Here is a 13,231-nt window from a genome sequence, read left to right on the forward strand (position 1 = left end):
AATTGCCAATTTCTACCAATTCCCCCTTTCTGCTGCAGACCCCGCCTATGTCATTTTTCTGGGTCTCTTATCTGCTCCTATCCTGAGGAGCAACATTTTGTGGAGATCAGTGGGCTGCTGAGGAAAGGTGGAGGCAGGAAAGTTCCATTCTGCCATTGGAAAACTGGATCCAATCCTCTGTCTTTAAGGTTAATTTAAGCATGATACAGGTGGCAGTCTTGAAAAATCCATCCATAGCTAGGAGGATCTTGAGTGGGCAGAAATGTGTAGGTTAACTAGGGATGTTTTGAGTGCTCCCATTTTATATGTCACTACTTGTTTTACATACACTGAAGCTGTTCTTTTGAAAAAAAAAGGCTCCAGTTACTGTGTCACAAATGTAGAAAAGTTTGTTTTACAAATCCCTGTACTAGATGGAACAGTGCACCAACTGGCCCCATTTTTGCAGTGGCCCTGTTTGCAAGCTGATTCAGGCCTTAGTTACATCTCAACTGGACTGCTGCAACGTGCTGAACTTGGGGCTACCTTTGAAGCGTGTTCAGAAGCTGCAGCTAGTGCAGAAGGCTGCGGCTAGACCACTAGTTGGGACCAGCTACTGGAACATGTGACTCTGATTATTACAGTACCACACCTGAGCCTAGTGTGAGGTATGGTCTTGTCCATTAAAGTGACTTGGGATTGGGCTGTCTGAAGGACTGTCTTTTCCCATACATTTCTGCCTGGGAGTTAAGATCTCAAGGAGAGGACATCTTGACTGTCCCATCAACCAAAGAGGCTTATTTAGTAGGTACACGAGAGAAGGCCTTTTTGGTGGCAGCCCTATGATTATGGAACAATTTCCCCAAGAAGGTGCACCTGGCCCCTTCATTTTCGATTTTTAGGAGGCAGCTGAAGATGGTTTTAATTAGAACTGCATTTGATTGACGCTTTTAGATTGTGATTTTACATTGAGATTATAAAATGTATTTTTATGTCTGTTGTAAGTCACCTTGAATGCCGTAAGGCAGAAAGGCAACTAATAAATGATTTAAATAATAATTTTCAAGTTACATTTTTTATATAAAGGTCCACATCCATATATAAGGATTCAGTTGCTTCACAGATGAAAATAGGGATACTCCTATACTTCTGTCCTCTTACCAGGTTTGATGTCTGAACCCATACCACTCCCCATTGCACTTTAATGAACTTTTGTTACCATCTGCTGTACCCTCTATCTGTTCAAGTATACCTGTGGCAATTTGAAAGCACCACCAAACAAAATCAGACACCCCAGGATGTTTAATCTTATGATGGATCTGATCGCACTTACTATAAAATAGCTGCAATTCAAGCAAGTTCAGCAAAGTTTAATATCTACATAGGGTTTGTGCCTGTGTGGAAGGAGACGCGTGTGCTGGTATTCCATGTCCACATGTGTGAAGTTGTATGTCTGGGATCTAGAATCAAGATGATTTCATCTCTCCCTTCCCCCAAGACTTAGGGTATGTCCCAGCAAATGCAATAGAATAGGATTTAGTTCTAACCAGCAGTTCCCATTGGTTTCATTGGGGTTTAGATGTGACTAACTTTTGCTGGATTGTACCCAGAATATAGGCAGCCCAATCCAAAGGACTTGAGTGGGCGAGCAACACCAGCGTCCAAGCCCGGGAAGGCATGGCTGCTGCTGAGAGCACCTGCACCACCGTTCCTCTAACAACCCTGCCAGCACCCGACAGTGGCTACGCCGCCTCCCTGACAGGTATGCAATGGACAAGGAACAGCACAGCCAATGGGTGGGCTGCGATCGCTTCTGTCTGATGATATTGTTCCCCCCCCCCGGCAGGGAGCAGGCTGCCGGGGGCCACACACAGTCCTGGCCGCAGCTCTTGCACTGGTGTGCCCAGCCAGTGATGGGCACCTGGTTGAGCGGCAGGTGGGACACACCCCTCCCGGGGGACAGGATAGGAACCACGGCTCACTGGGGGGAGGGAGAGAATGGCCAGGAGAGAATGCTCCCAAGCTGCTCTAGCAACGCTGGCAGAATCCGCCAATTGGGAGGCGGCTGCAGTTGAAGCACTATGGGTGGCAAGGGAAAGCATAGCCAGTCTACGGGCTGGGCCATGTCTCCCCTCATCAACTGATAGGGCTACTCCCTGGCCCCACAAATAGCGGGTGCACAAGGCAGAGAGAGCCCCACGATTGGGCTTGCCATACCCCAAAAGAGGCACCTGTCTTGAGAGAAGCCCTGCCCCATTGGGGGGGGCAACACTGAAGGTGCAGGCAAGGTGCACCCCCACCTGCTCACCGAACCCCCATTTCCGACAAGGGCCAGGCTGGCGGCTGAAGCACCACTTGCTTGCAACCCACCCACCCCCCTCCGCCATCACTGCCACCACCGCTCTGAGAAACAAACTCTCTTTCCTTGAAAAGTGAGAGCAGAAAGTTGGCAGGACTAGATGAGGACTGCACCTGCAGCCCTCGGCACTTAGGATTAGCCCCCCAAGGTCTCAAAGAGGCAGCTCTATACAGGCGAGTGGGGAAAAGTTTCTGGAATGACTGATGGGAATGCCCATTGGAAACTGCAGGGGAGGCTGCAGTTTCCCATCAGATGTAACGAGAATGTCAAATGTCCATTGACTGGCAGCGGCTCCATTGAAACACATCACTGCATTGAAGAGATGCAAGAACCCAGGGTGGACCTTGCGAGCCATGCCCCAGTCCTGGGATGATGCCCCCAGAGTTTAAGGACAGCCTGCAGGGTCAGAGGAACTGCTCTGAGAGCAGTCATCCCTTTCCCAGCACAAGAGTCCCAAAGTCCATCCCCGCTTCTGCAAAGAGCAAAGAGGAGAGTTGTCTGGCCTCACATGAGAGGAGCCCCAGAGATTCCAGGACATTGTACCACATCCCCCACCACCACCATCAACCTCATTCCCCACATGCAGAGGTCTTTGCCTGGCTTATCAGATGCCAGCAGCGCTGTCAGAGATTGAGAGTCCTCCCCTCTGCCATCCCACCCCTCCACCAGACACACACGGGTGACACTCCAAGTCCCACCCCACTGTCTGCAATGAATCTGAGAGAGAGAAGAGGGGAGAGAAGCTGGCTGGGGCTGGAGTCTCCAAGATGCCTGCTCCCTTTGGTAGCAGAGCCACATGAAGACACCTGGAGCCTCTTTGGGGCCACCCCACCTGTCCCAACCCAGAGCCAGAGATCATTTGCTGGAAAGTGTGAAAGGGTAGCTCTTCAGGGAAGTGGAGGAGGACTGCTGTCATGCACAGACTAGCGAACAGACAGGGAGGGAGTTGTTGTTCAACAAGACTTTATTGAACTGAGAAAAAGTGAAGAGGATGTCTGGACCCATGTTGCCAACTTCTCTCGCCTGTGAAGAGGGCTGTGCCTGTTAGTGTGGCAGTCAGGGCCAGGAGAGCCATTCCCCATGCTGCTTTCTCATGAGTGGAGTTGACTTGCAGGCTGCTTGGGGAATGGCTCCATGGGCAGGGCTCAGATGGCAACTAGGAAGAATCACTGGGGATTGGAACGGCTATGCTCCCTGGCCTCCCTGACAGGTTTGTGACCTGTCTGAAAGGGAAACTGACACACACATGGTGAGAGGCCGGGCCATGTCCCAGGAAGATGTCAATGGCTGGGGGCAGCAGTGGTGGCTCTTAACATCTTAGGTGCTGCTGGCAGCCAGATGAGGGACGTCTCTCCACTGGCAAAGTGCTTCTCATCCTCATCTGGGTGTTCTGTTCCCATAGCTGCTTGGTGTTCTGATCCTGGGAGATAGACATGGAGTTGCGCAGCTGCCCTTACAGGGGAGTTACAAGAGCAAGCACCCACTCACCCCTATCCTCAGCCATGCTCTCACCTCCACCCAAGGGGGGAGCCCGGCCGAGAGAGTCTGAGTGGAGCCTCGGCATAGGCTGCTGGAAGGTCCCCTCAAAACTGATGTGTTGAGTGCAGCTCCCTGGGTAACCGCCTCCGTGGCAGGCGTGGGATGCATTGGCTCATGGGCAAGGGCCACACCCCCTTGGCGAGCCTCAACTGCAGAGGCTGGCATTTGGGTAGCATGGGTGAAGGGAGAGGAGAGGCTGGCGTAAATAAGCGAGCCAGGGCAGTTGCCTCCCCAGCTCCCCCTTGCCTGTCAGTGCGCCCTTGGCCCTCCCTGAGCCGGGACTCTGGAGTCAGACAACTTGCACGGGAACTTGGGTGGTAGTTGCTAGTCAAGCATTCTGGACTCAGCTCTCCTCCCCTGAACTCTCCAGATTTTGCCAAGTCCCCCTGGTGCACTCTTGCCCCCTCACCATGTGCTGCCTCTCCCATCTCATGCTTAAAGTCGCAGCAGGGGGCTCTCGAGCAGAGCCTTCAGCCGCACCCCTACTTACCTGGAGCCATGGTTGCCTGGTTGGAGGTTATGTAGGGGGTGTGAGGGACTGGTTGGCTGTCGGTGTGGGGCCTTGGCCGCCGTGGAGCTCAAGCAGATTGGTCCCCACGGTAGTCGGCATCCTGTGCTCTGCCGAGCCTCATGGGGGAGAGGGTGAGCAAGTTTCTCCTGTAAAACAGCCGCCTGTGGGCTACACCACTATTTTTCACGGTATAACTTTCCACAGCTGCAGGGGGCATTCTCAGGCCCAAAATGGCTTAGGGAGCTGACTAACTCATGCCTCCTGGCTGCTGGCAAAGGGACTTATGCACACAGTTGGCTGCTGTGGGTGGGCACTGGCAAGAGGCCACGGTGGAGTAGCACTGTGGCCAGGCGCCATCATTGGGGGGGGGGGGGTTACACCAGTGTAAGTCTGGGATACAGTGGCGTAACCCTTAGTTGCCTCCCTGTGCACTTTCTGCTTCCCCACTCAGGATTGGGCTGAGAAACTAGTACATGAGTGTGTATACATCCCCAACATGTGTCTCTAATGGAAAATAGGGATAATTAGAAGATATGGGAGATATAGAGGGAGCCAGTGTGGTGTAGTGGCTAACTGTTGCACTAGGATCTGGTAGACCTAGGTTTGAATCTCCACTCTGCCCTGGAAGCTCGCTGGGTGATCTTGGGCCAGTCACAACATTCTGTCTAACTTACCTCACAGGGTGGTCGTTGTGAGGAAGGGACAATTATGTTGGAAGCCACTTTGGGTCTCCATTGGGAAGAAAGGCAGGGTATAAATGAAGTAAAGAAAATAAATACTTGCACTGATCATATGGGGATCGTATCTTGTACTGGGACAATTGTGGACTTTAATGCAGAGATCAGCCTTCCCCCTGGCTGTTTTGCAGAGTTTTGAAGCTTGATGAAACTGCCATCATCTTGTGGAGCTTGGTGCATAGAACTCATTGGCAGAAGGCGCATTGTTCAAAGCTGGATTATATGCACACTTCCTCAGAAGTGAGCCCTTCTGGTCTGAATGGGACTGGTTTCTAAGCAAGCATGCTCAGGGTTCTGTGATTTACATTATTCATTGGCGTAAGACATCATTCCAGAAGGGGCGCTGTGTTAATCTGTTGCAGACTAGATGAACCAGACTAGATCCTACAGAAGCTTATGCTAGAATAAAGCCTTTTTAGTCTTTGAGGAGCTACAAGACTCCTCTTTGTTTATCTGACTTCACAGCTCTCTGTTCCCCCAGAATTGAATTCTTTCGGTTAGTCAGCATGACAAACTTGATGTATTGATTTCTGTAACATTGAAGTGATGCCAACTTCCTCTGGATTGGCACCAACATCTTTAATTCACAACAGCAGTTGTGACAGGCAGCAACTTGAAGGTGCAGTAACCTCAGCAGTGAATTCGCCATGTGGGCGGTGGAGGTATAATAGTCAACACTACTTTAAATGCAGTTGTTGTGGGAAGAGGGGAAGGGAATTAAATTTCCCAGGACTAAAAGCTTAACAAAATTGCAAATATTTTTCTAATTAAATTAAATGTCTTTTGTAAACATAAGTTTTGCATCATTGTGCAGCATTTAATTGGGCATGTTATATATTTTTCTTCCTAGAGGAATATATAGTTGGCTTTGTGTGTATCGCAAATGAAACCCAGCCTCAGAAGCAGCCAACACGATGCTGTGGTGTGCACGTTCCAGGCAGTTTTAGAAGTGAGACCAATTTAAGGGTATCTGGCTAGAAGGTGAACGTGATGACGGCCTGGTCTATGGTGGAAAGGCTGAAAATGGAGAAGAGGCATTGCCCAGAAGAGAAGCCTCTAGAGCAAGATGGCAGGGATTGCAGTGCTGAGTCTGAAGAATGGACAAGCTCCGAAAGTGAGCCGGAGCAGCCTTGCTTCAAGAAGAGCTGCAGCAACTCTCAGTGGAGGGAGAAAGAGATTTCCCACAAACCCCATCGGCAACTCTGCCGCTCTCCCTGCTTGGATCGTCCCAGTTTTTCGCAGAGCAGCCTCCTTCAGGATTTGAAGTTGGGAGAAAATAAAGCCAACTTGAATAAGGAGTATCAAGCTAAAATTGATTTTGCTTTAAAGCTGGGGTATGCCGGAGATCAAATTCAAGCTGTGTTGAACAAGCTGGGAGCCGATGCTCTCATCAATGACATTTTAGCTGAATTGGTGAGACTTGGAAACAAGGCTGAGAATGAAGGACAAGCCAGTACCGGAAGTACTGCTGGAAACACTGGTCCCACTACAAAGGAGGTGGCTAGCCCTGAACTGTCTTTGGAAGATGAAGTAGTGGACAGCTCAGACAATTTGAGGCCAGTTGTCATTGATGGAAGTAACGTGGCAATGAGGTAGCTTGGCAGCATTAGAATACTTTTAGGGAACACTGTACTATGTGTATATGTAAATATTCAAAGGGAGATTACCATTACATGAACATTAGATTTTGTTCATTCGTTCTTTATTTATGGTCATTTGACCACTAATCATATAACACAGTTACACTACAAACGGAAATTCAAGGCATACAATAGAACAAATAAAACAATTTGAAATTAAGATCTAGTTACAGTATAATATAATTTCTGAGATCTGAATATCACCAAACAGTATCTGGCTACTTGATAGGTAATCTTGGTATTCTTATTGGATAGGAGATGATCAAATCTAGCTTTTTCAGTGAGACCAGAGATTTTACCTAATAACAGTGTGATCATCTTATCCTATGTTTCCTTATAATATGGGCAGCTAAAAAACATGTGCTGTATAGTTTCCACGTGTCTTAATGGACAGGAGTAAAGCCTTTCAAAGGGGATTTTATTATATCTGCCTTCCAATACTGCAGAAGGAAGGGCCAAGCACCGTGCTAGAGTGAACACTCTTCTGAAACCATTTATTTTTAAGGACGTTAAGTAATGGTTGTTGTGGGTTTTCCGGGCTGTATTGCCGTGGTCTTGGCATTGTAGTTCCTGACGTTTCGCCAGCAGCTGTGGCTGGCATCTTCAGAGGTGTAGCACCAAAAGACAGAGATCTCCCAGAGGGAGATCTGAAGATGCCAGCCTCTGAAGATGCCAGCCACAGCTGCTGGCGAAACGTCAGGAACTACAATGCCAAGACCACGGCAATACAGCCCGGAAAACCCACAACAACCATCGTTCTCCGGCCGTGAAAGCCTTCGACAATACATCGACGTTAAGTAAACTTATGGCTTCACAATATTTTGAAAATTTTGACCACATGTTGTTATTTTGTAAGCTAGCAATATCAGTTTGGCGTTCTATATCTTCAATCCTCTTTGCCTGATCATAACCACAGGATAGAAGGACATGAGGAGAAAAACCAAATAGTCTTCTAATACACATATTCATACATATATACAGGATCTAAATAGTTGCTAAGGCAACATTCCAGGGGTAGAAATAAAGATTTGTTTGAGCAGCTAACTCCCACATGCATGCCCTGTGCCATGTCACAAACTGCTTTTGAAGCTTCATGGTTTCAAAAGCAGTTTGCTAACACAGAGGAGGCCCCGTGTTTTTGTGTGTGGGGGAAGGGGGAGAGGACATGAGCAGATGGCTTCCTTATGAATGCACCGGGTGGAATCCTATGACTCATCAGTGACAGCACAAAGAGTTGTGGGCTTTTTATATATTCCCCTCCTTCCAGAAGTCCTTTCCAGACACAGGAGAATTAATTACCGGGGTTGCGTGAACTAGTTGCTACACTGGATGGAGGGCTCTATTGGGGAGGGGGAAAGGGGGAAATCACCCCCTTGCCATTTGTGTCAGTGAAGATAGCACTTACAGAAAAGGCGGGGGGGGGGGGGCAATTACAAAGCCTGGTTAGAATGTCATAATAGAATCTGGGACACCCAAGTTCAAATCCCCCACTCTGTTTTTGAAGCTTGCAGGGTGACCTCTGGCCAGTCACACATAATCAGCCTAACCTACCTCACAGCATTGTTGTGAGGATGAAATGGAGGAGAGGAGAATGGTGTAAGCTGTTTTGGGTCCCCATTGGAGAGAAAGGCAGGGTACAAATGAAGTAAATTTTTTTCTCCCATTCTCAGTCCATGTGGCTGTTAGTCCAAAAGGGACTATTCCTGTGACCTTTGGAAAGGACTGCTAAGGGGAACGGAATGAGGGAAATACTTTTCATCTCTGGGCACACAAAACACAACACACAGTGACCGGGGCAAGTTGAACCAACCCTGTTCTAAATCATGAGATGTAGCAAGTGCAGAGAAAGCATTAAAACGGTTTGAAAAAACAGTAAACTGCTTGAATGAATTTACAGTCAGTCTCTCTAAGCTGGAAGACTGTCAGGTAATGGTTTGAAACACCTCTTAACAGAGAGGCGGAGGGGAGTGACTTCCAGTATCAAGGGATAGAATTCTACACAGGCTTAAGGCACTGGAAGTATAAACCTACCACCATCTTTTCTGACCCTCATTAAATCTACTTTTTGCTAATTTCTCTGAGTTTTTGGCCATTACAGCTTGATTTTATTCAGTCTGTTTGTGACAATCATTTAATATTTTAGGACAAGATGTATCCATGATTTGCCCCCTCCCCGGGGTTGCGTGAGTTCATCTGTATTATCACTGTTACAAGATTCATTCCATTGTTAGTCTGTGGGAAGGCCAAAATTTTTATCATTTTTATCCTTAATTTTTATCATATATGGTCTTATTTAGGGGTTACAGCTTAACAATAAAAATGGTTTGCATATTCCACCTCTGTTACTCCTTACTCTGTTACCTTACAGTGTTTTTAAAAACAAAATGAGAGTGGCAAGGACAATACTTGGGCATCGTATTTGTTTTTCTGCTCAGGATTGTACCAAGTTACTAGATTGACTTTGAAGTCCAAATGCATTTTTTTGGTTATGAATGGCATTAACTTAAGTAAACTGAGATTTTATTCCTACTTTAAGGAATGCTATGTGGAACAGATCTGGAAAGCCGTTTAAATATTACAGGCAGTTCACTAAGCAGCCAGGTCACATTAAGGTCTAGCTCGAGCTCATCAAATCGAAGCATTAGTTTAATCTGGATGCCAGACTTTTTGACAGTTTGTCCCCACCCCCATCCCAAATTTGATTGAATCTTTTTGATAATGCAGTCTCCTTCTCTGGTTTTAAATATTTTAGAAAGTAAGTAGCATCACAATCCTTCATAGCAAAACTCTCTAAAATACTGTGCTTTGTTTTTCAGTCATGGGAATAAAGAAGGATTTTCCTGTCGAGGGATTCAGCTAGCTGTTGACTGGTTTCTGGAAAAAGGTCACAAAGATATTACGGTATTTGTGCCTGCGTGGAGAAAAGAGCAATCTCGACCAGATGCACCAATTACAGGTAGCAGTTCAAACACAGGCTTTTTCTTCAGTTGGCAAAACAGTTGACTGTTAGCAAGAAGATGGCATTTATTGTGAACGTCACTAATGTTGCTTCTTGTAGTGTCAATTCCTAAAAAAGGGGATGCTTCATAGTGTTTGTGACATTGTAAATTCCATTAGATGGTGATTTTTCATCTTGGTGAATTCGTGAGGCATGTGAATATGTAGCTTCAGTAGACTTGGCTACTACATTAATATTTGTACTGAGAATTCTTTACACTTGCCAAGAGAAGTCGCTTAGAGAGGAAGGTGATCAACTTGATTTCTTCAAGCTTACCAACTGTGTACAAGTTAGCCTGACTTTAAGCATTGTCTGTTTAAAGATTATTAGAGGGTTGTCGCCAATAATAAATAGCATGGGCATGTTGTGGACATCTCACAATGTTATCTTAAAATATTTGTCTCACTCTTAATATTTATAATATGTCACATATGCTAAGACTTTACAGGGGGATGGATGTAAATTGAAATTCCTCTGTCTACAGAAGGAGAATTCTTCAAAGCTGCTCACTGGGGAGATCTGTGTGGCCTGCTTTTAGTGTTCAACTGTTGTGTGTCTTCTGTGCCATCAAATTGCTTCTAACTTACGGTGACCCAATGAATTAATGACATCCAAAATATCCTATCACTGACAGCCTTGCTGAGGTCTTGCAAACTGAAGGTCATGGCTTATTTTATTGAGTCAATCCATTTCATGATCGGTACTCTCTTTTTCTATTACCTTCAATTTTTCCTAACATTATTGTTTTTCCATAATCCAAAGTTAGGCATCCATCTGTCCCATTGACATTAGTGGACTTAACTACAGTTGAATAAGTCTGATTTGATTATATGAGTCTTCAGGTGCATTTGCACTACCCCTGCCAAGCTTGCCTCATTCTTCTCCTTATTTTTTCTCTGGGTTTCTGTAACTTCATTCAGTGATGTCTCACAGTGCTTGCTAGTCACTCAGGGCCACTGATCGAACCAGCATATTCATAAAAGGAGGTAAATGCAGGTTGATTGAACAGTGTTCACAATCCAGCTCAAGACTTGGATTCAGGCTAGGTTTCCATGAAGGAGGATAATCCCCCCCCCGACATCCAGTTCCCCTCTTAAGCTATTTCTGGGAGTCCCCCATCCCCAGGAGCACCATTTTGGGGAGTGTTTGGACTGCCACGGAGGGGATAATGAGTGAAACTCCCCCCCCCTTGCTTCCCTGGAAATCTAGGTAGAATCCAGCCCTGTTTGTGGTGATCAGGCTCCACTGGGAAAAATTAGGAAAATTAGTTGTGACTAATTTAAGTTGCATTGTTTACAGTATGACTTTGCTTCTTTTGATGGTCCAGTGTCATTGTGGGGGGAGGGTGATGCCTCATTTACAAGAAAAATGGGATGGGGAGAAGTTGGATCCGCAAACTGAAATTGGGATTACAGTGATAGATGACTATGGCCTAGTCTGGCCAAACAGCAGATTGCCAATCCTCTTCCTGGATTATACCATCCAAAACTGCAATTAAGAGGACATATTGTTTAATTTTTGACCAAGAGGTTGTGGGTGTGTGGGGAGAAATCCCAACTCATAGAAAACAAGCAAATGGCTAGACTAGAACCTCTCTCCCTGTAATGAGATAGAGTTTGGTTTTAAATATGGGAGAGCTTTTGTCATGTGATCTCTCACTCGCAGTATGAAATGATACATTCCATAAGCAGCGTTACCATGGAGCAGCTTAGACTGAATATAAATGTAAGAGGAGCAGGGGAGGAGGAATTAAGTTTCAGCCTGCATGAGCGCTGTGATGAGCGTGTTAGATTTCACAGCTACTTTATCACCATATGGATGAAAAGTTTGGAAGTATGGTGATAGTAAAGGCAGGACACACTATGTGGTGTGAAAGGCACACTGTAAAATATCTTAGAAAATCCTTGGTTGAAAGGTAGTACCCAAGACTGCAGCTTTTGAGCAAAATAATATTGGCAAAACATCCTTCTCTCTGTTCCAGCTACAGAGCTGCTAAGAATGACTTGTTCCTAATCAGGACATCTTGATTTTACAGTGTTCTTGTACAAACCTAATTTTGCAGATCAAGAAATTTTACACAAGCTGGAGAAGGAAAAAATCCTTGTCTTCACACCGTCTCGGCGAGTTCAAGGCAGAAGGGTAGTCTGCTATGATGACCGCTTCATAGTGAAACTGGCTTATGACTCTGATGGCATCATTGTGTCAAATGACAATTACCGCGACCTTCAAAATGAAAAGCCAGAATGGAAGAAATTCATTGAGGAACGGCTGCTGATGTATTCTTTTGTGAATGACAAGTATGTTTCCTTTTTCACAAGTGGAATAGCAAGTCTTAGCATTTGGTACTGGAAGCCCTCTTTGTACTTTTTCACTAGTCTTTATAGCAGCCCCCTGTCAGGAGACTAGTTTTACCCTCTAGTATTGCAGCCCACCTAACGAGCAAATAATTGAAGTGAAATTTGAACTCTGGACACAGTTTACATTCTTAGCCACTACATTGTGTCATGTATTCGTTTTAGGGAATTTGAACATTAGCTAATAAAATTTGCCTGTCTACTTTTTTCCAGGTTTATGCCTCCTGATGACCCATTAGGACGCCATGGCCCCAGCCTTGAAAATTTCTTAAGAAAAAAGCCTGTGATTCCAGAACACAAAAAGCAACCATGTCCCTATGGTAAGTGTGTAACACTTGAATGTTTCAAGAGATGTAATAAGCCTGTCCCTTTAAAAAAAATACTCACATGTATGTATATGATAGGAAGCATGGAGACAGACAGTTGATAGGAGAGCAGAGAGGAGGGGGGCAGATGTACTGAAGTCTGATCTGAGTAGAGAAGGGCTTTGGAAATAGTTGGAAGGGAAGATGTTTTGGGGAACTCATTCACAGTTTTAAAAAATGCTGTTGTGCTGAAAATGCTTCACAAATCCAGTTTTCATGGCCTGACAGGCCCAAGATACATCTGTTTAGTAGGAAAAGAATCCCCAGTAAGCTATATTTTACAATAGGTCCATAAAAGAGAAATAGAATTATATGGAGATGGTATCAGGACAGTAAAATAATTTCTGCATTGAAGTATTCAGTGTATATTGATGGGTTACTGAACCTCTCAATTGTTCAAGGAAATTAAAGCAGCTATTGTTTTAATAAATGAGTTTTCACCATATTTTAGTAGATTCACACAGCTATTTTAGGTGTGCCCAAGAGGAGACAGGGTAGAAGCTTAACAGAGATTTTAACTTAGATAAAGTAGATTCTCTTCCTCCTTGCTCCCCACCAACTCCCTTGCCCCTGGGGAGTTACCATTTGAGAGAAACAGGCACAGAGTTTTTCTTGGCAAGAAGAATTGTGCAGTTGTGTAGAATCTACACTTTGGAGTATATGCAGTGTCACCCTAAGCATCTTTCTAACTCCATTGATTTCATTGTTTAGGATGGCACTGTTAAGACCCCTGTTATCTTGAATGGTGC

General features: G+C 45.5%; 1 protein-coding gene across 1 annotated transcript in view; it reads left to right on the plus strand.

The window, feature by feature from the left end:
• ZC3H12B (zinc finger CCCH-type containing 12B) overlaps positions 1–13,231 on the plus strand; it is a 95,997-nt gene that overhangs the window by 75,887 nt on the left and 6,879 nt on the right. Inside the window, exons 3-7 of the mRNA XM_054996623.1 lie at positions 1,590–1,741; positions 5,976–6,717; positions 9,582–9,721; positions 11,826–12,060; positions 12,331–12,437. Of these exons, the coding sequence (XP_054852598.1) occupies positions 6,116–6,717; positions 9,582–9,721; positions 11,826–12,060; positions 12,331–12,437 (1,084 nt within the window). The 5' untranslated portion in view covers positions 1,590–1,741; positions 5,976–6,115. The remainder of the gene's footprint in view (positions 1–1,589; positions 1,742–5,975; positions 6,718–9,581; positions 9,722–11,825; positions 12,061–12,330; positions 12,438–13,231) is intronic.

This window comes from Eublepharis macularius, chromosome 13, assembly GCF_028583425.1.
Source record: "Eublepharis macularius isolate TG4126 chromosome 13, MPM_Emac_v1.0, whole genome shotgun sequence".
Classification (NCBI taxonomy): domain Eukaryota; kingdom Metazoa; phylum Chordata; class Lepidosauria; order Squamata; family Eublepharidae; genus Eublepharis; species Eublepharis macularius.